Below are 20441 nucleotides of genomic sequence, written 5' to 3' on the forward strand. Positions count from 1 at the left end.
ATTTCTTGGTGATCCACTGTTGATTTACCCATGATACTCTTTACTTTACTATTATGAATACAAAGAGCTGAATATATTAAGAAAAGACTTAGGGAATTTTTCCTTAAATTTTCACATACTACATTGCTTCATATTTGATGAATGAAGGTAGTATGTATGCATCTAACAAATATAGAAATGACACAAAATAAAAATGCTGAACTTTTTAAAGAGTTGTTTGTTTAATAAGGTTTTAACACACTGTAATAATATTTCTTATAAAACATGTTCAAACTAGGCTGAAATTCTAGTGAAAATTTGATTAGCTATTTAAAGAGGTTTGGGTAAAATTATGGAACTGTATTAATGACTGAATCTATTTTTAAAAGATGAAAAGTAACTTATGTTGCCATGAGTTTTATTATGAATTATTTCTGAAAGTAGAAAAAAATTAAGTAGAAAAAAATTAAGCAAATTAATTTAATCCAATAAGTAAAAGTAACTTTTTTAGTTGTTCTCTTTATGTAGGAGTACAACTGTGGAGATGCTGGAGGAGCATGGCCTGTCATAGTCCTTTCATACCTTGTTTCAGAATCAGAGTCAGTCCTATTCCTCAGTTCCACGGAATTGGCTAAGACAGGACTTAAATTAACAAACCACGATCTTTATTGCATCGTTCAACTTCTGTATTCACTCAGTGAAATTTTAAAAAGTTAGAGATCATGACATCAGAAATCAGTAGATGTACTGGCTCTGGGGATGACAGCTTTCCTGCCTGCATCTTTACTAGTTTTCCTGCTAGTTTTTTGTTTTGCTTTGTTTGCTTTTTTGCAAAAATTTATATGTAGAAATTGAGACTAATAAAGAAGACAACAGGTCTAGTGAGATAAAATAATATTCATAACTGAAAACATTATTAAGAAAGTATCATGAATGCTATTTGGGAAAAATACTTATTTCCCCAAATTTGGTCTGGATATTTTTAAGTTTTCCATTTAACCAGAAGACTGGTTTACAATGACAAAAGATGATCCTGTTTCTCTCACAAAATGGTGCAGAATATATATATATTCTTTGAAAAAATTCACTATCAAAATATTGGAACTCAGCAGGGAAACACAATTGCATTAAGCCAATGTTCTTGAATATTGAGAGGTGAATGTCATCTCATTGACCTATTTACTCTTACATTGAAAAATCTGTTGAGATATTGGTGGCTTATACAGGTGTGATTTTTTGAGATAGTTGATTTTACTACCTACACTTGCTTGACTCATCAATTAATTTTTAGAACTTTGTTTCTAATAGTCAGAAGCCCAGCAAGATAAAAAGGTGATGGTTATTACATCACATTTCTTACCCACTATAGAAGTGGATGTACAATACACTTCTTTTTGTTTATTCTTATGCCACACCCTTTTGGCCCTTAACCAATACTTGAGGGGACACGACGAAGGCAGCTTTGCTTATAAAGTTGACCCTTGTCATGATGATTCACAGTCAAATCTTTATTAACCAGGGGCTGCCAGTTCTTCCTGAGATCCACTTTTCTTGTCCAACATAGTGATGTGACCAAAACAGGTTGCAAAAATCTACCTCTCCACCTGGCAATAGTTTCATAGCTCTTATGACTCTATTTCTAATTCTTCATAAGTAATGTTTGGAAAGTCAGTTAAATCACCAATTATTTCTTCTTTGCCTGCAGAAAAGTACGCAATGGAGTATTTTAAATCCTTTGAAACTTCTATTGTCACATTACAAATATGCATGAGAAGGTATAGTAAGTTAATGTTACCAAAAGTCAAATAAAAGAGATAAAAAAAGTTACATTCTTTTATGTATAAGGGAACAATTACAGTTTGGGCACCTGTGTTCATAAAGTAATATAGTGTTCTTTGCATTAATAAGATATGGCATATTGACTGAAACTCTTAAAGGTAGAATGCAAAAACCAAGCCATTAGGAACTGAAGAAATGCTAACCCTAACTTCGTTGTAATCTAGACCTGTCAACAAAATTATCAAGATAGCAATTTTAGAGATAATATTCTAGGTACAGCCTACAGTATCCCACTTGTATTTAATGAAAATATGCTCTCTCAAACAATCAAATATTTGCCCTAAGTTCTACTTCAGGATGTTTATATTTGTTCAACTAAAAAGTTAAAGTCAAGCATTCAGTTTCAATGGGACTTAAGACAAGCATGCAATTAGGGGATTTGGAAATAGTTGTGTACCTAATGAAAATTAAGGAAATCATTTACTACCACATGAAAGTCAGTTTAAATGCTTCATTCTCATGTTGTCTTCCCATGCATGCATGTTTCTTAGGAGTGTAGGATAATATATACAAGTGTTAGTCATTGAATTTACCTTTACAGGTTAATAAATAGATTACTTTTTCTCTCTGAAGATCAATGTTATATTCTCCATAAAAGAAGTTCCTGTTAAAAAGAAATCACCCAAGTGGGCTCCCTCAATGTGACTTTCTCCCATATTTCTGGCCAAGTCAAAAGCATCAAAATACATATCGATGCCTCCTCCCTGAGGACTAGCCATTCAGGGTATCAAAGGAAGTGCTCTGCCATAGAACAGAGCACAAGGTTTTGCATATATTAGTCATTCAATAAATAGTTGTTGAAATCAATTGTGTAAGATTATTTGCATTACCACTATGTGGCTAAAATGATTAGTTCCATTATTTCATATACTTAGCCATAGATAATAACAGTAACTGAAGTCACTGCTATACTGGATATTCATTTCTCTCTCAGTAGATCTCCATGTCTACCTATTTGTCTCCTTAAAAATTTGAGTTATCATTTAACAACCTGATAACTATATAATAAATATCACCAATGATTAGTTGTTTGTTCTCTAAATGCACCTTGGGGAATAATTTATTGTTTTATAATGAGAAAAGTTAAAAATTTGTTTGAAGACAAAAAATACTACCAAGTAAAATAGTTCATTAGGAAATCTTTTTTTAATTATTGTTATCATTTAATGCTTTATGCTTTATAGGTACAAATTCATTCTGAAGCAATGCTTCTGGAACTTTCAATTTAAATTTCCAACTGAATAATAGTTGGCATCAAAATTGTTCAGCTGTGTTATACAGTCTCCCTGTAAAGGAGAAAAATATTGCTTAAAGACAGGCCATCCCCCAAATTTTGTAGAACTGAAAGATCATCTCTTGATTGTTTCAGTCTTTGTCAAATTTGGGTTACGAATGCCCTGACTTTGTAGGTATGCAGGATATAAAACATGTGTATGTGTATTAAGTGTTATTCCAGTACACAATGTGTTTCTTCAGGTTAAATCTACACATTTCAATATGCACGGGTGTTGTTCTTAAAAATATGTAATCAAAGTTGAAAGATTCGATTTATCAAAATGTGCTGATAAATGATACAGTGGTAAATGCAAATTTCATGGTCAGTATTAAAAGACAAAAAAAAAGTCCTCTGCCATTGTCCATGTTTTATCTATTTTTAGAAACAGTAGAGGGAAAAATACACTCAGGAAAAAAAAAAATGAAGCTTTACTGCAAAAGAAATGAATGCAAGAAATGGCACTTTAAGTAGTGAAGAGACATGAAGCATTGAAACTTCATAGCCTGCTAAGGAGCAACAGCTGTACCTAATTTCAACTTGACGTGCTTCAGCTCTCATATTCATATAGGTATTTAATGATCCAAACATAATGGTCCTATATAGAATAATTACTTATATGAAGGAGCAAACTTCATACGCATTCCTTTCTAAATGATCCTTCAAGAGAAAAACTGCGCTGGCTCTTTGAACAACGAATAGTCTCTTTCACCAATCCAAATGTTTGGGGCTAAATAGCTTATCTTTTAAGAGAGAATAATAATAGTGCTGAGGTTACTTCTTTTTGACAGACTCTTTCTGTCTTCCCCCTTCCCAGCACAGCCAGTACAATGAAAAAACGTAGAATGCCAAGCCGGTCATTAAGTCATACTGATAGATGGTTACAAGAAATATCAGAAACAAAAGGAAATAAGGTATTTTAGAGTTGGTGTATTTCGAAAGCAGAGATTCCCTTTGAGCTTGACTTTCCTGGGCAGGGAGATTGTCAGAATCAGGGCTCTCAGATTCCTTGTCTCCTGAAGAGCACAGTGATTGTCCAGAGTTTATTAATCCTTCTTTTTCATTCCTTGCCTCGTCCATGTTCTCAAAAGCTTCACTGATTAAAATTGTTGGCCCTAGAGATTTCTCCACACTGCATTCTCCTTGTTGGACAATCTGGCCTATACATCTTTCCCTCCTACTACCTGATGTCACTATTCTTGAACTTTTGGAAACTTCTTCAGGTGTAGATGCAGGATGATGGTGATTCTCAGCACCCTGGATTTCACTTGTTGGATTACAATTATATTTTGATTTAGAAGAAATAGATTGGAGAGTCATGGTAGTAATTGCATTCTCTATAGCAGTGGCCTGTTCATGAGATGGCAGTGAGGTTTTAACATGGTGATTAGAAATGTGAGAGCCATTCTGAGAAGCTCTATTAGTGTCCGAGTTTAAAGCAGAATGAATAATGGCATCTATATTCGTTTTCTTTGATAATTCTTGGATCTGCCCATGATCTCTATTTTCTGGAAATAATTTTTTGTCTGTTGGTAACATTCCCAAATGTAAATCTAGTTTTGAGGCTGCCTTTTGATAGTCTGTAATGACCTGTGAGGATTCTTCTACAGATGCTGTATTTCCAATGACACATTTCTTCCTGTCATGTGTCTCCCCAGGATTGTAAATAGATATGGTTTCTTCCTTCTCCATTTCATCTACATGTACATTACAAATACCTAAACATGATTCGTTTTCAAAATCATTGTCATAGATTACACCTACTGTATCTCGTTGACAAAGGGTATCATGTGAATCATCATTTCTCCCTTCATGTGGATCAAACGCTGTTTCCTTTACCTCGATGGGCCTGTCACTTCGTGCTGTCTCTTGAGGTAGCTTAGCAATTATTGCTTTTTCTCTAGCAGACATGCTTTCTAGAGTACTTTCTGATGTTGTCTTAATTATATAAGCTGTACCTGCTTCTGCTTTCTCAGTAATACCATGATCAGCTAGAGAAGACAGTTCACAGCCCGCTGTTTCTTGGCAGGTAAACAATTCTTCTGTAGGATTAGCTTTCAAATTCCTTGTATTATCTCTTTTTTCCCACATGTCTCCACAATCTGCTTGTTCTTTGGTCTGCTCTGTTACATTTGTCTTACTCTCTCTTGCTCTTCCCTGACTTTCCAGAACATTCCAACTTTGTTTATGCTGGGTGTTCTTATTTTGATCTTCGGGATTAATCCAAGCTGATTTTTCTTCTTCAACTTGGAAAAGATACTCATTCCTCAAAACATTTCTATTTCTTGGTAAACAAGCTTGACCAGGCATCCCTCCTAAAATAGTGCCTTCACTAGTTGAGAGATCAAGGTCTGAGGTTGTTAACACAGCTTCCTCCCAGCTTAGATTTGTCCTCGGTGAATGAAATATATCTGCTCTGATTGACTGGTCATGAATTGGGGTATCCTTACTCGGCAGAGCAGTTAGGTCTCTGTTACTGGCTCCCATCCCTTCCACACTTATTTCAGAGTGGCTTATCTTCCTTTCTTGGTCATGTAAGATTGACTGTAAATCTTTGCTGTGTTTTTCATTAACACCTAAACATATTCTTTGCCCCTCCTCATTCTTACCATTGCCATAAGCTTTCTTGGAAGATCCTTTTTCTATAGACTCTTCTGAATGGAAATCCAAACGGAAATCACTTCTTAAACATTCCCAATCTTTTACTTCAGTTTGTTTAGCTTCTCCTTCAAGTTTTTGATTAAGGCTGTCTGCCATTAGTTGATCTGCAGAGGGACAAGATATTTGCACTCTGCCTCTCCCTTGGGCTGGATTAGCATTATTATCCAGTACTTCTTTGCTACCAATATGTACTTGCACTAATTCATCACTACTAGTATTTCCCAATGATGGCTTGATTTCTCCCATATCTGAAGTAATTTCCTCTGAAGGTTGATAACTACACTTATTTCCTGAGGAATATTTTTCATTGTGGTAAAACTCTCCCTTTAAGGATCTTTCTGCTGATGAACTTGAAGACAAAGGCCTTTTAAACAAGTCAGTGTATACTTCATCATGGATTTGCTTCTTCTGTAACCCCTCAGCTTTATTTGGAAAATTGACTGTATTCTTTTCATCTCTGGAAGCAGTACTTCTTATTAAATGTTGATTTATCTTAAGGGATAAAAACACAAAAAATAATGATCAAATGATTTTAAATATACAAAGCAAATTAGATAGGTTTCATTAACTTGGCTAGTAATTATCTGGTATATATCCTTGATTCATTTCATTTGTGGATTTTGCACAAATTGTGGAAGCTGGATGTTTTGGGGGGATCCATGTAGGCTATGACTTGGGAATGAGATTAATCAGAAAAGGGGCCAAAATTAATCACTCTCTTTCCTAGCTTCCAAATATCACATTGTATTATTCAACTATTCTTGCTTGTCATTGCACTTTCTCCTCACTTAGGATATACACATTGATAGCTCCATGCTAATCAATTAGAGAGCAGCTTCCTAGATGCCCCTTTCTGCATTTACACTTGCTGTAGGTGCCCCTATTACAGTTTCTCTTATTAATATGTTTTCTGCAAAGCCTCTGCAAACTATTAATAGCAAAACGTCACTCAAAGAAAAGTGAGGGAGTTAATGTCTCTGCAAATTCTGTTTTAATGACCCTCTGCCAACTGGTGCTCAAATGTATTTGAGCTCTTCAGTGATGCCAACTGTCAGGATTTAACAGTGAGATGCCTGTGTTTTTTTTTTTCCTCATAACTGACATTTGCATGATCTCAATAATTATATGCAAATCTTACGTTTTCCCCTTCTTCTCACATAAGGCTCATGTTACTTGTCAACTGCACAGCTGTCTTGTAAGCCAATGCCTGTGGGTTCCACAGATTTGGTTGTATTTCCATCTATTATAGAGCTTCATTGTTTTATGCATTAACATCAGCATGGAGCAAATTAGCATCTAAATTACAGCTCCCTATTCATTTATTGGATGTACAATCTCAGTAACTTCTAAACAAACTTTTATATTTGAGCCTGCTGATTGTAATGAGGTATATTGGTGAAGTATGTGATTTTTCAGGGCCCTTTCATTATATTCTGTGGTTTGAAAAAGATGGCGATGTTAACTTTCAGCTGGTGAGAATTCTCACAATGGATGACAACTTTGTAGTTTCTTAAAGTTGGAGCAAAGTAAATTGCATACTTTAGTGATGCAGCTTCCATATCACTATAGAAAGGGTGGAATGTGTGGGGAAAGAGGTGAGCTCCATTTCTTTTCTGTTTCAGCACTGACACTTGAAGAGGCAAATGTCATTTTAATCTTAGATGATTATGAATCCATGTATCCTAATGATATGAGCTCCAACCAAATACAGTAAAGGATAAATTGCATTATGTGACTCATTTACTCCTATTTCTTCCTTTGTGATAAAAATGCTATCTAAACCATCCCCCTAAAAATCCCAAATAGATTGAATGTTCACCAAGTGTGAAATTTATGATAACAAATTTAATACTAAATTGTACAGTTCTGAATTTGTTTCCTGTTTGAAAAATATGGCACAGGCTATTTTATCCTCATTTGGTAATTTAATACTTTCCAATGATATAGAGCTTAGAGATTCTCACAGATGTAAGTAAGTAAAAAAAAACAAAAAAATGCTGCTAAATGCAAGAATCAGACTTGTAGAGCTGTACAGAACCCTAACAATCATCTAGTCCAGCCCTCTCATTTTATAGACGAGTTTATGATAAGTGTACACTTGTCACAAAGATTAGAAATGCACATCAGGATAGTACTACCTCTTCTGTAATTCCTACAAACTATTACTCAGAGCCACTGGTAAATAGGTAAGAAATGAATGTCATTAATTTACCATTGCAGAGACCGGAAGCAACATACTGAAATCAAAGTGCCTTGTTGATCAAGCTAGAGATGCAAGGACAGAATAGGCTGCACTTTCACATTTGCAAATTATTTATTAGTTGAAGCTATTGAAAGGCAGGCATTGCAGCATCTTTGAAGCATAAATGGATTCATCTTCTCTAATACCGAGGCAAACAGAACACTTACCATCAAGTCTAATTCTTTTTCATTATGTTCATCATGTTCCATGTTTACATCTTTTACATTCTGATTACTGGTTTCCAAGTCTTGCTTGTCCTCATGAGAAAAAACAATTGTTGGGATATAGGTGTCTGAAAAGTTAAGATAATTGCACCTATGTAAGATTGTTATAATTGTAGGCTTTAACAAAATAAATATATTCTGTTTAAAAATTAAAGAAATATTACCTGTAATCTTTGAATTCTCAGAGTTATTCTCATCTGATGTTACCAATGATTCTTCTTTACTGTTAAGTTTAAAACAAAATGTTATACTTTTTTCTGGGACTATATTTCTAAGTATTTTTATAGAGGAGGAAATTCAAACCAATTACAAGCCAAACAAATATATAACCTTTCACATTTTCTTACATTACTTTGTATATTTTTAAATTAAATTGATCTCTTAGAATGATGTAATAATATATATTAGTTGTAGAAAAATGTAAAAATTATTTACACAATTCCATAATTCTAAATAAAATTATTTTACTCATATTAAAACACATAACCAAAGGAAAAATATATGTAAGTGTAGATTATTCCATCATTCATGAATTTAATCTTTGCAAGTGAAAAAATTTTTCTCTTCTTTTAAATTATGAAGTTTTATGAACTGACAGTCCATTTGTGGTCATTGAAATTACTTTCTAACGTTCCAGTTATTTTTTTGTGTTCCATTTTACTCAAAATTCTTCCAGTTGAACTGACATATTATTAACTCTCTCTCTCTAGAAAAGGAGAAAAAAAACAAACTTACTAGAAACTGAAAGGCAGCTAAATTTATATCCAGTTTAAAGACTTCATGTATCGCCAAAGGCCAATTTTACAACCAAGGCTTTAGATCATTCATATGGAAGCATACATTTTCTTTCTTTAAAATAATTCAGGTTATACTAGCTTTTCTCTCATATTCTGCATGCTTATTGAGAAAGATAAATACTTTTTCCTTTCAAATGTAATCTGTTTGTAGGTGTATTTGTGGAATTATAAGAATTTAGATTTGTCCATGACACTCAGCAAGAAAGGAGTTAGTGAAGAGCTCACTTTGTGTATAGTTATGTCACAAGTCAGTCTATCAGAAATGATTGGCCCAGTCTCCCCATTTTCTTGTACTGTCTCAGCTGAATTTTCTCCTAGTGACTTTTCTCAATGACTTTTTTCTGCAATAAAAGAAATACAGAGAGTTCACAATGGCTGATAAATTTGTGTAATAGAGCCTAGTTTTCGTTGCATGGACAACGTTGATTCAAATCCCCGGAAGGCTAATCTTGTTTCAGCAAATCACAAGAAATTTGCAAATTCTTCCATCTTGACCATGTAAGAAGTAATTCAGCTTTGTGTACATTTTATGATGCTTAATTTTAGCTTTACTAAGGTACTATTTGATACCTTGAAGTGGGCCCAGAAATGAAAATAATGTTTTTACCTAAGTATAATTTTATTAGAAAAATATTGTACTTCCAATAAGTGATACTGCTTTAATCTATAAATCTATATTGTTTATGAGGCCTATAATTATGCAAAGATTCAATTTTTGTGGAATCCAACTGCAAGCTGACACATTTTTCTTTCATAGAGTACATAGAAAATCTGTGTACTCTTAAAAATATATAAACCATTAAACAGCATTTAATTATCCCTTCTTTATCTTTAGTCCCATAGCAATGCTGAAAATCTCATTTGTAGAGGGAAAGATCATAACCATTTAAAGCTTTTTGTTTTTGCCTAAGCAAAATGCTATTAATCATTTTTCTTATTAAATTCTCTAAAATGCTTTAATTTTTAAAGTGATTGCATCAAAAGGAAAGAAACCTGCTTTTAGCTCACTTTGGGGATAAATAATTAGGTATCAAACCATGTATTATTATATTGACTTCTTACAAAAACATATAAATACAGAAATATAGGAAGGAAATCTTAGCTTCAGGGGTAAATACAAGAAAGAGAACCTGAAATAGATGATATTTAAATGTTATATCAAATATATATTAAAAAATGAATAGAAAATGTGTAAGACTTCTACAGGGAAAAGAATAAAATTGTATCAATAAATATTAAAGACCTAGAAATTATTGAGAGATATACCATGTTCATAGATAGGAAGAAGATTGTGAAGATATTATCTCCCAATTTGATCTACAGATTCAATTCAATTCTAATCAAAATTTCAAAACATGTTTTCACAAAATTTGAAAATATGATTCTAAAGAGAAGAATAAAGGACTGAAAATAGCTAGACTACTGAGAAATAGAAGGGTAGAGGAAACTGCTCTACCTAGTTTCAATAGTTCTTATGAGGATATAGTTATTAGGACAGTTGTATTGGTACAGAGACAGGCAAGTATTGAGAGCTTAGTAACAGATCCCTACTTATATAGAACTTTGGTATATGACAAATATAGCATGTCACCAAGCAGGGAAATAAGGGACTTTTCAGTAAATGGAGATGGGGAAAGTGGCTACCCTCATGGAAAAAATGTGAAATAGGTAAAACATATATTTGATAATCAATTCCACATGAATTAAGATCTTAAATGTCAAAAACCTTGAAATTCTTAGTAGAATATGTAAATATCTTTCAGACCTCAGAGTAGAAAATGTTTTCTTAAAAAAGAAAAAAAAAGTGACTATAAAAAAGATTGTTAGTTTAGCTCTACTAAAATTAAAATTTTTGTTCATTGAAAGACATCTTTATAATAGAAAAATATAAATAAACTGGGAGAAGATGCTTATGTTATACAAAATCAACACAAAGTAAATATCAAGAATATATAAAGAACTTCTACAAATCAGTAAGAAAGCACAAACATTTCAATAGAATCAGGGGAGAGGAGCAGACATTTCACAGAAGAGAAAATACATATGGCCCATAAGCACATAAAGGATGGTCAGCATTATTAGAAAACAGAGAAATGCAAATCAAGATCACAAGGAGATGCTATCTTATACTTATTTAATTGGTAAAAATTGCTGTCAACTGCATAAATTGAACCAATCCAAATGCCTATCAACAGAAGAGTAGATACAAAACTTGGAATACCACAAAAGAAATATTATAAAGCACTAAAAATTAATAAACTACAGAAACATACAACAATATGGATAAATCTTAGCAACATAATATTGAATGAACAGTGCTAAAACATTACATCAGAGGAGGTTCTTTTTTATTGAGCTAAAACCTACTAAAATAATTTAAATATATTTATCAAGGAATACATATAATATAATATATAGAATATAACAAGAAAGGTTGATTTTCAAGATTATGGTTACATCAAGTGGGGTGAGTGAGAGGAAAGGAATGAGCAAAGGAAATGGTGAGAAATCGATTGTTTTGAGTGGTAGTTTTGCAGGTGTTTATTATTTAAAATATCTAAATGGTTAAATTCTAGTTTTAGATAATTTATTAAGACAGATGGGTTGCTGTCAGGCCAAAATTACATAATGTTTATAGATAAAATCCCACTCCAAAATCCAAAGTGTCTGTTATATGACCAATTACATTTAAAGGGTTTAATTAAAACCACTTCAGAAAATTTGAGGATAAAGGCAAAGAACTTGATGGTTGATGAAGATAGGACCCACAACTATATACAATTGTGGTATAAGTGAAATATGTTATTGAATATTTCTAGTCTCCCCTTTATATTCCCTGAATCCTTTTGGAGTAGGGGAGTTTCTTATTGATCTGTATTCCCAGTGGCTAATACATTACCTGACGCATAATAGTGGCATAATAAATGCTGCTGAATAAATGCACAGTGTCCTTTCTACTCTTCCCTTCTGTCCACCTCTTGTCAAAATTATCATAACAGGGCTTCCCTGGTGGCGCAGTGGTTGAGAGTCCGCCTGCCGATGCAGGGGACGTGGGTTTGTGCCCCGGTCTGGGAAGATCCCAAGTGCCGCGGAGCGGCTGGGCCCGTGAGCCATGGCCGCTGAGCCTGCGCGTCCAGAGCCTGCGCTCCACAATGGGAGAGGCCACAACAGTGAGAGGCCCGCGTACCGCAAAAAAAAAAAAAATTATCATAACATTCTTCTTCTTTTCTTTCCTCATTAAAATTTATTTTCATAAAAGATTCTAATAAATTAAAACGTGCATGTTTTTGTGTGTCTTATGTTTACCTCCCACTCTAAAGCTAAAAACAGTGCTTTTAATTATGGGTTTAATAGCTAAACAAAAATTTTAAAATCTTCTAATATAAAGTTAGAAATTAAAAAGTCAAAAAGGTATGTAGTTTGTGGAGGACAGTTCATTTCTAGTGCACCTTAAATCATATAATATAGTCACTAGTATTATTTAATCATAAGAGGGGTCATTCATTCTTCTAATAGATATTTTGAATATCCACTATATGCCATAAGTTCTAATAAACACTGGGAAATCAAAGATGAATAATATATATATGTAGCCTCTTACCTCAAGGAAGCTATAATGTAACGATGGAAATAGACACATCAACAGGCAATTATTATAATGTGATAAATATTATAATAAATAATGGGATATGATATTCTCTAGAGAAAAAATAACAAATGAGGAGAGCACTCAGTTGGAAGAATCAGGGAATTTTTCACAAAGGAAGTAACATTCTAATTAGGTTTTAGGGGAAATAGGAGTTCCTCAAATAGAGAAAAATGGTAAGGTCATTTCAGGCAGAGAGAATAAGAAGTGCTCAAAGAAGTACAGGTAAGAAAGCACAAAAAGAAGAGAACCATCCAGGAACAATGAGATGTTCAGAGGGTTTGTGTTTTGAGGAAAGAATGCCAAAGAATAGAACTGGGGTTGGTTTGAGCCAGGTTTAAACGGCTTAGCATGCCAGGAAATGTGGGACTGAATTCTTTCTGTACTTTTAAACCAGTGCTCCCGTTGTGGGGGAGGGGAGTGGAGGAGTTAAATGGGAGAGAGACACCATCAGATTTACATTTAGGGACCAACCTCTGGAAGTACATTTAAGGATCTATTTTAGGAGAGCCTGGATGGGATGAGCCATAGTGAAGCAGGAAGACAAGTCAGGAGGCTCCTTCAATATTTCAGGCACAAATAATGACTGTTAAAGGTGATGGCAATGAGGAAAGAGAAAAGGAATCAAATTTGAGTTAAACTTTTGATGTAGCATCAACGCGATTTGTTGATCAATTCCCTGAATGTAGATTTTAAAAATGCCTTCTTTCTGCCTGACCTTGGCTGTGTTCATGAGATTTAGAAATCAAGTATTGCCCTTTCCAAGACCTAAGCAAGAGAGAGTTAAGTCTGGTGGTTAACCGCGGCTCCTTCACTGTTAAGTCGGTAAGGTCTTGAATTAGTCTGCTGGCTGGTTTCTGATGTCTTGCACACTGGGTAATCTGCTTCTCAGGTGCCCATGTAGACACCTTTCAGCCTTTTTCTCTATTCTCTGGTACGTGTGCCTGGACAGTGCATCAGCAAGTTATACCTAGTTTCCTGGCTTTTATTCTAGTCAATTCATAGCGAAAAAGAGCAGAAAGACCTGGATTCAAATCACAGTCTTTCCTGTTATTTACCTTACTAAGTCACTTACTAGCCATGCAACCTCCAACAAGATACTTAACCTCTCTGTATCTCATTTTTCTCCAAAATATTGCCTAGTCCTTACACAGGGCAATTATTTATCATAATTCTCAATATGCAGAAGTGTTTAATAAATGTATTATCACTACTGTTATTACCATTATTATTAGTGACATGTAGTAAATACCACACTGATCATTAGTCCTATACTGCCACAGTACCCGATTCCCGTGCTTCTCCTTTTACTTGGAATTATGTATATTTTTTAAAGTTTACTCCATTCTCTCATATCTTTAATTCACAAATTACTTATTTTTCCACAAGTTACTTTCAGGAGTGAAATTTGCAGCCCATGATGACATACAAGCTTATTAGTCTTTCTAAAGTATACTCTTATTATCAGGACCACCCTCCAAAGAAAGATCACTAGATCATCAGTGAAAGTAACTTTTTATTTAAAATACAAATACAGTGTGCATTTGAATGCAAATTCACACTTTCTGCTATTACCCAATTGATTTATTCACTGTCAGAATTTAGGCGCCCTGTTAATATTCTTGCAGTTTCTGGGTATGTGGCACTTATGCTTTTGGAGTTATGGTTAATTTTAACACTGTCAAAATATAGTAGTTTTAGTATAAGTAATAATATCATTTTTCCTGGGTTTCTGTAATGCCATTGTGCTAAAAGCCCCTATGTCTCTTAAAATATGAGTAAAACCTGTTCCACCCAGTCTAAGTCTGAAGTGATGGAATTACCCAACTAGTCAGGGTAAATGTGAGGATTAGGTTGTAGGTGGCAGAAATGTAACTCTGTTCCAAGAGGAATCAAAAAGTTGGCATAAAAAAAGGATCATTTCCAAAATGAGTCATGAATATTGCATTTGTGTCTCTTTAACACTCTGCTTGAAAGTACTCAGCATTGCCTAAAGAAAACCAACTTGGAATTCTTAGGCATCACCTCTCACTCTGATAAACAGCTAAGAAGTCAATATTTAACTCTTCAAGAAGACGTTAAGTGTGCCTTCTTACTTCGAAACTTGTGCTCTCATTTGATTTCCTCTACCCACTCTCCCTAAATGAATGGAGAGATTTTAAGTTAAAAATATTATGTACCTCACTTGAAATTTTTTTAAAGACACTTAAGAAGAATATATCAGGATTGGCATTGCTAAGTGGATACTTACAGAAATACTGAAAAGGTTTTCCTGGAATAAATAATTACATATTGTGTACTGTTTATTTTCATAATTTTATGGTGATATTTCTCTAAAAATGGACTTTCTAGTATTCTGACATTTCATAGCCATGAATTGGAGGAGGGAGGAAAGCAGAAACTTGTACTTAATGAGAGGTAAAGTTCATAGTACATTAACCAACTACTAGGGCTTAGTATCTATTCCTTTGGTGTTACAGTACTGATAGTCTTCTTTTGATCAGGAATAAAACCAGAACAGAAGAGAAATATTTGATCAAAAGAGAGACAATTAGAGCAATAAATGTCTAATTGTGAACAGAAGTGTCTAAGGAAAAAGTTTAAAGGCATAATGCAAGAAGGAATCTAGGATGAAAAGATGAATTAAAATTCAGCTCCTTGATAATAATTCCACAGAGGAAAACAAAATGAAGACAGTTCTGCATTAATAACGGAGATTGAAAGAAGCAAGAAATAATCTCAAAGAAAAAACATCAAATATTTTAAATGGCTTCTATTTCCTTTAGATGCTGAATCTGGAGACTAATAACTAATATGGTAAAGAACATGGTTTTTGTGGGATTCCTCATCTTCAAAGTGAAAGCTCTGGATTAGATTAAGGATATCAAATACAATACTCTCATGCTGGCCTCTTTCTCTCACACCCATGGCAAGCACTGATAACAGATCAAGGGACTTCCTAGCTGAGACCAGATTGAACACTGTGATCCTTCTCTATACAACCAGGCAGCCACTACCCCTTTATTTCTCAACCCCTTTATTGCTCAAAATGGAAACAATTTGCCTGTCTCAATTTTGACATTAAATAACATGCTTTCCAGTTTTAGGAGTTCCATATTTATGTAACTAATAATATTCCATAAATATAATTTTGAAATGTAATTTGGAAGTTTCTTAAATTTGTTTTCAAAAGATATAAATGCTAGTAGGATCAATAGAAATAACCATTAACTTTGCAATACAAAGATAAATTCTCAATTAAATGTTATGGTCAGCATTTCAAATTTAATACCTACAGAAATCCTACCCACACAGTTTGTGAGCTAGACTTACATTATTTATAATGCAGATTATACAATGATTTATTCCCAAATTATTTTACTATGTCCAGGTAAAACCTTTCAAATAGTGGAACATTATCAATATCTACAAATGATTGGGATAAATGAATATATTGGATAATACATATGATATAAGTTAATTTATTACTTTTAAAATGTAAGCATAAACCACGGCAAACCACAAGCCCCTTGAGTAAAGTCTAGTGAACTGCTCAAGTATTCCAGTAACTAAGAACATATCACCACATTAGTGACCAGATGGTTTTATTGAGTCACTTTCCTGTTTTCCACAAACCTGAATTGCTATGTTCCTAAAAATCTTCTCTATTTCTTTTACTAAATTAGAACATTCCCTATTGCCTCAGTGCTTGATCTTGAAAATATATTGAAAACGATGGCATGATGCCTTCTTGATGCAGGAAATTTCAATAGCAGAGAAAGAAGCAACTAAAAAGCATAACCTGGGCTTCCGTGGTGGCGCAGTGGTTGAGAGTCCGCCTGCCGATGCAGGGGACACGGGTTCGTGCCCCGGTCCGGGAAGATCCCACATGCCGCAGAGCGGCTGGGCCCGTGAGCCATGGCCGCTGAGCCTGTGCGTCCGGAGCCTGTGCTCCGCAACGGGAGAGGCCACGACAGTGAGAGACCCGCGTACCGCAAAAAAAAAAAAAAGAAAAAAAAAAGCATAACCTTGTTGAAGAATTCTTTGGTAAGTTTCTTTTCCAAAGTTGCTTCATTTCCTAACTCTTTGTCTTCTGCCAAGGATTGCTGTTTTCAAATCTGCTTTGTCATGTCAAAGCAGTGGGTGCTATTTTTTCTTGCTTACCCACCCCACAGAAATCAGGGAGAAAACATTATTTGGATTTAATTCTGTGATTGAATCTGGGCATCATGTGCAATTTTGTAGAGATGGGATCTCCTTAGAGTGTCTTCTAAAGGAGTACTAAATTGTGAGAATCTAGTGCTTAATTAAGTCAAACCTTGGAGGTTCACGTATGAACAACAACAAAAATTGTAGGTTGCTTTGGGAGAGACGTAATTACAAGCAGAATCCATGAATTTTCAGTGAAAGAAGAGTTATAGGTAAACCTGGCTCAAAGGACTTCTCTGCCACAATCTGACAATTATATTCTACCAAGAGAGAAATGTAAATGTCTTTAAGTGATGGATACTGGAAAAACTAAAGAATATACATCAGACAGATATCAGAAAAGAATTCTTAACTTTATTGGTCTAAAGTCCTTATTTTACCTGAGTTCTTAATGGAAGTAATTGTTATCCGTGGAGCATGTGGGTGACAGAAAAATTAGTCATTGTCCAGCTGAGACTCTTACTACTTCAGAATTCTGACATTCTGATTCTCCACAATTCCCCTACAAAGTGATTTCTAAGAACTTTATACAGCATCCATCTTTTGAAAATTATCAGAGAATTGTTAATATCTATTTTTTCCTAAGGATACTAATTTTCAGGCATTATTTCCTTCATAAAGATATTGATTTGTTTGTGTTCGTGTAAAAAGTCATTATCACAAAATCATGACTATGAGCTAACTAACTGCAATTAAGGAAATCCTGATTAAACATGTTTTCTCTGTGAAATCTACATGTAAGTATCACCTAAGATATTTGGTCTGTTAAATACTGAGATTTGACATCCAAGCTCTACAGAATTTGTGTTAAATATTGTTTTGAAAACTGTTTTAAGAAAAGGTAATTTAAAATGTAAATTGATATTCCCAGTGTATGTGTGGAAAGGTTGTATTTGGAAGGGCTAGGAGCGGGAAGGAAAACAAAGGAGCATGAGACTTACAAACTGAAATCAAATCATTCGGAAGTGACACTTCTCAAAAGGATCTGTTGCCCAGCTGAGGGTGGCAGCCACTCCCCTGAGCACCTGTGCCCTCTATTGTTCCCCAAGATAGTAAAGTTTACATGGGGTTGTTCGTTTTGTTTTTTCTTTAATGGGGAACAAAGTGCCAAACTTCTCCAACTCTTTCCCCAGCTTTTCTCCTCTTCCTGGCTCTTGACAGAGAATTTCAAGCATGTATCAATACTCTTCCCCTTATCTGGAGAGTAAATCAGATGAAATGATGTATAATTCAGTAAAATATTGGTAAAGCAGTTCTTCAGTATTTCGTATAGGAGATGGTAGGTTTTATGTTCATAAGAAAAATCACCAAGTATCTTAAATATAATGATTAGGGCCAACAAAAGTCAGGGCATGCCAAATCAAGTTAGAAATGTTAAAGTACTGCCTTCCTGTTATTGCTTTTAATTAAATGTTAAAATTAAAAGTTATGAAATCATTTTTTCAAAATCCTAGGACCTTTTATTTATGACTGTGCAATTAATAAATGTATTTTCTCTAAATTTAAAATTCTTTTATATTTAAAATTTTTTAATATTATCAGCTACTGCTTTTTAGTTTTAATAAGTGTTTAGTAACCCCTATCATATGAAATCCATTGGAATTCATTTCCATTTTCAAGAAATTCAGTTTCACAAACATTTTTAAACTACCTACTCTACTTATGCTAATCACAGCATAAATTGATATATCAGGGAAAAGAGAAATATGGTAAATTGGGTTGGATGGTTTGTGTTAAATTCCAAATAAGAACCCTATTATCAAACTGCATTTGTATTTAACTGCATTTGAAAAGTTTTCTAGGCAGACTCAGGAAGTCTTAAAGCATTATTTCTAAATTTAATGCTTTTGTGAACTTACGTCACACATTAAAATCATCTTAATGCACCTTTTTGTCGAATCTTCACAATAGGATTACAAAAGGAAGGGAGGAGAGGATACATTTAAAAAGCAAATGAAAAAGAACTCAATGGAAGCCTATTAGGCTACCTGTTGATGAGCCTGTAAGAGAGTCATTAATATGCGGATCATTGACATGATAGGCCATAATGACTCCTCCAGGGACACTCATTCTATTGTGTCAGAGACTAGTTAGGGATTCATTAACGTGAAGACTCGTGACTTCTTAATATGCAAATTATTAATGCAATGCACTGAGGCATACTCACAAATGTCCACATCTTGTGTTACAGGTTTTCTTTGCCAGCCCTTCACCCACACCTTTTGTGAATTAGTATTTTCTTTCTGTCCTCTTGCGGATTTCTTCACAAAAGATTCTGCACTCCTGTGGAATCTACCACTTCATATTCAAAGACCTCCTCCCCTTCAGCCCACATTTCTTTGATTTAAAGCAGGTTTATATATACAAACCACTTGAACATTTTGACTAAATCAGTCAAAATTCAGCACAAAATCTGATTTGATATTTTTCTGCAATGTCAAATTGCTTTTTGGCTAAAGGCAGAACAATGTGAACGAATCACTTGTTTTTAAAAAATGAGATTCTGAAACATGAATAGTGTAACCAGCAGTTGAATAATTTGCTCTGAAGGTGGGTAGGGAAAGAGTAGTGGAATAGAAAAAAGAAAATGAGAGCAGAGAAAGGCCATGAAAGAGGACACAAGAAAGAAAAGTGCAATTAAACTAAGAAGAGTGAGTGTTCGTACCAATGTAACACATTAAATGAGGAAATGGATTTAAACTGCTCAGTGTCTGGCATACAGCAAGCAATCAATAAACATTACCTATTGTTATTACATCGACACTTTGCAAAAAGATAAAATTAATATCCACATTCCCTGTTGAAACAATAAGAAAAATGTTATGGAGTGAAAGTTGTTCAGTCCTTGAATTAACATACTCTGAAGAAGGGGATCAAACTTATAGTCCTTATTCCTGCAGCAGAATTATCTACAGAATTCATGGAAAGGTACTCAAGTATCTTTCAAAGCTTATACACATACCATGTATGGGAAATATAATTTTTCATCTGGGACTATGTATGCAACCTATATTCATTTTCTTGCCATTTTATTCTAGCCTCATCTAAAATACAAAACAATCTTTTACTACTATTTCTCTACTAAATTTCAGGAGAAATTTCAGACCCTTATTTCTAAACTTATAAACCCTAAATTCTACAGTCCGTCTATAGAAATCTATATCTGTTTATCATAAAATATTAGTATCCCCATACAAAATTAGTAAAGTAATTTTTTAAGTTAACAGCTTTACTGAGGTATCATTTACATACCACAAAATCCACCCATTTTAAGTGTTCAATTCAGTGACATTTAGTATATTTAATATAATTACAGAGTTGTTCAATTATCACCAAATCTAATTTTAGAACATTTCCAGCACCCCCAAAAGAATAAGCCTGTTAGAGTCACTCTTTACTCCCATCCCCAGTCCTAGGCAACCACTAATCTTCTTTCTGTTTTGAGATATTTGCCTATTCTAGATACTTCATATTAGGAGAATCATACAATATGCATTCTTTGTGTCTGGCCTCTTTCATGGAGGAAAATGTTTCTGAGGTTCATCAGTGTTGTAGGATGTATCAGTATTTC

The 20441-nt window shown here is 34.0% G+C and overlaps 1 protein-coding gene across 1 annotated transcript in view; it reads right to left on the minus strand.

Moving 5' to 3' along the window:
* Nucleotides 1-2939: 2939 nt before the first annotated feature.
* Nucleotides 2940-20441, minus strand: part of PPP1R3A (protein phosphatase 1 regulatory subunit 3A) — a 37093-nt gene continuing 19591 nt past the window's right edge. Inside the window, exons 2-4 of the mRNA XM_029234095.1 lie at nucleotides 8383-8441; nucleotides 8162-8286; nucleotides 2940-6244 (exon numbers count right to left, since the gene is read on the minus strand). Coding sequence (XP_029089928.1) covers nucleotides 3866-6244; nucleotides 8162-8286; nucleotides 8383-8441 — 2563 coding nt within the window. The 3' untranslated portion in view covers nucleotides 2940-3865. The remainder of the gene's footprint in view (nucleotides 6245-8161; nucleotides 8287-8382; nucleotides 8442-20441) is intronic.

Source organism: Monodon monoceros, unplaced genomic scaffold (genome assembly GCF_005190385.1).
Source record: "Monodon monoceros isolate NGI ecotype Baffin Bay Population unplaced genomic scaffold, NGI_Narwhal_1 Super_Scaffold_2, whole genome shotgun sequence".
Taxonomy (NCBI): domain Eukaryota; kingdom Metazoa; phylum Chordata; class Mammalia; order Artiodactyla; family Monodontidae; genus Monodon; species Monodon monoceros.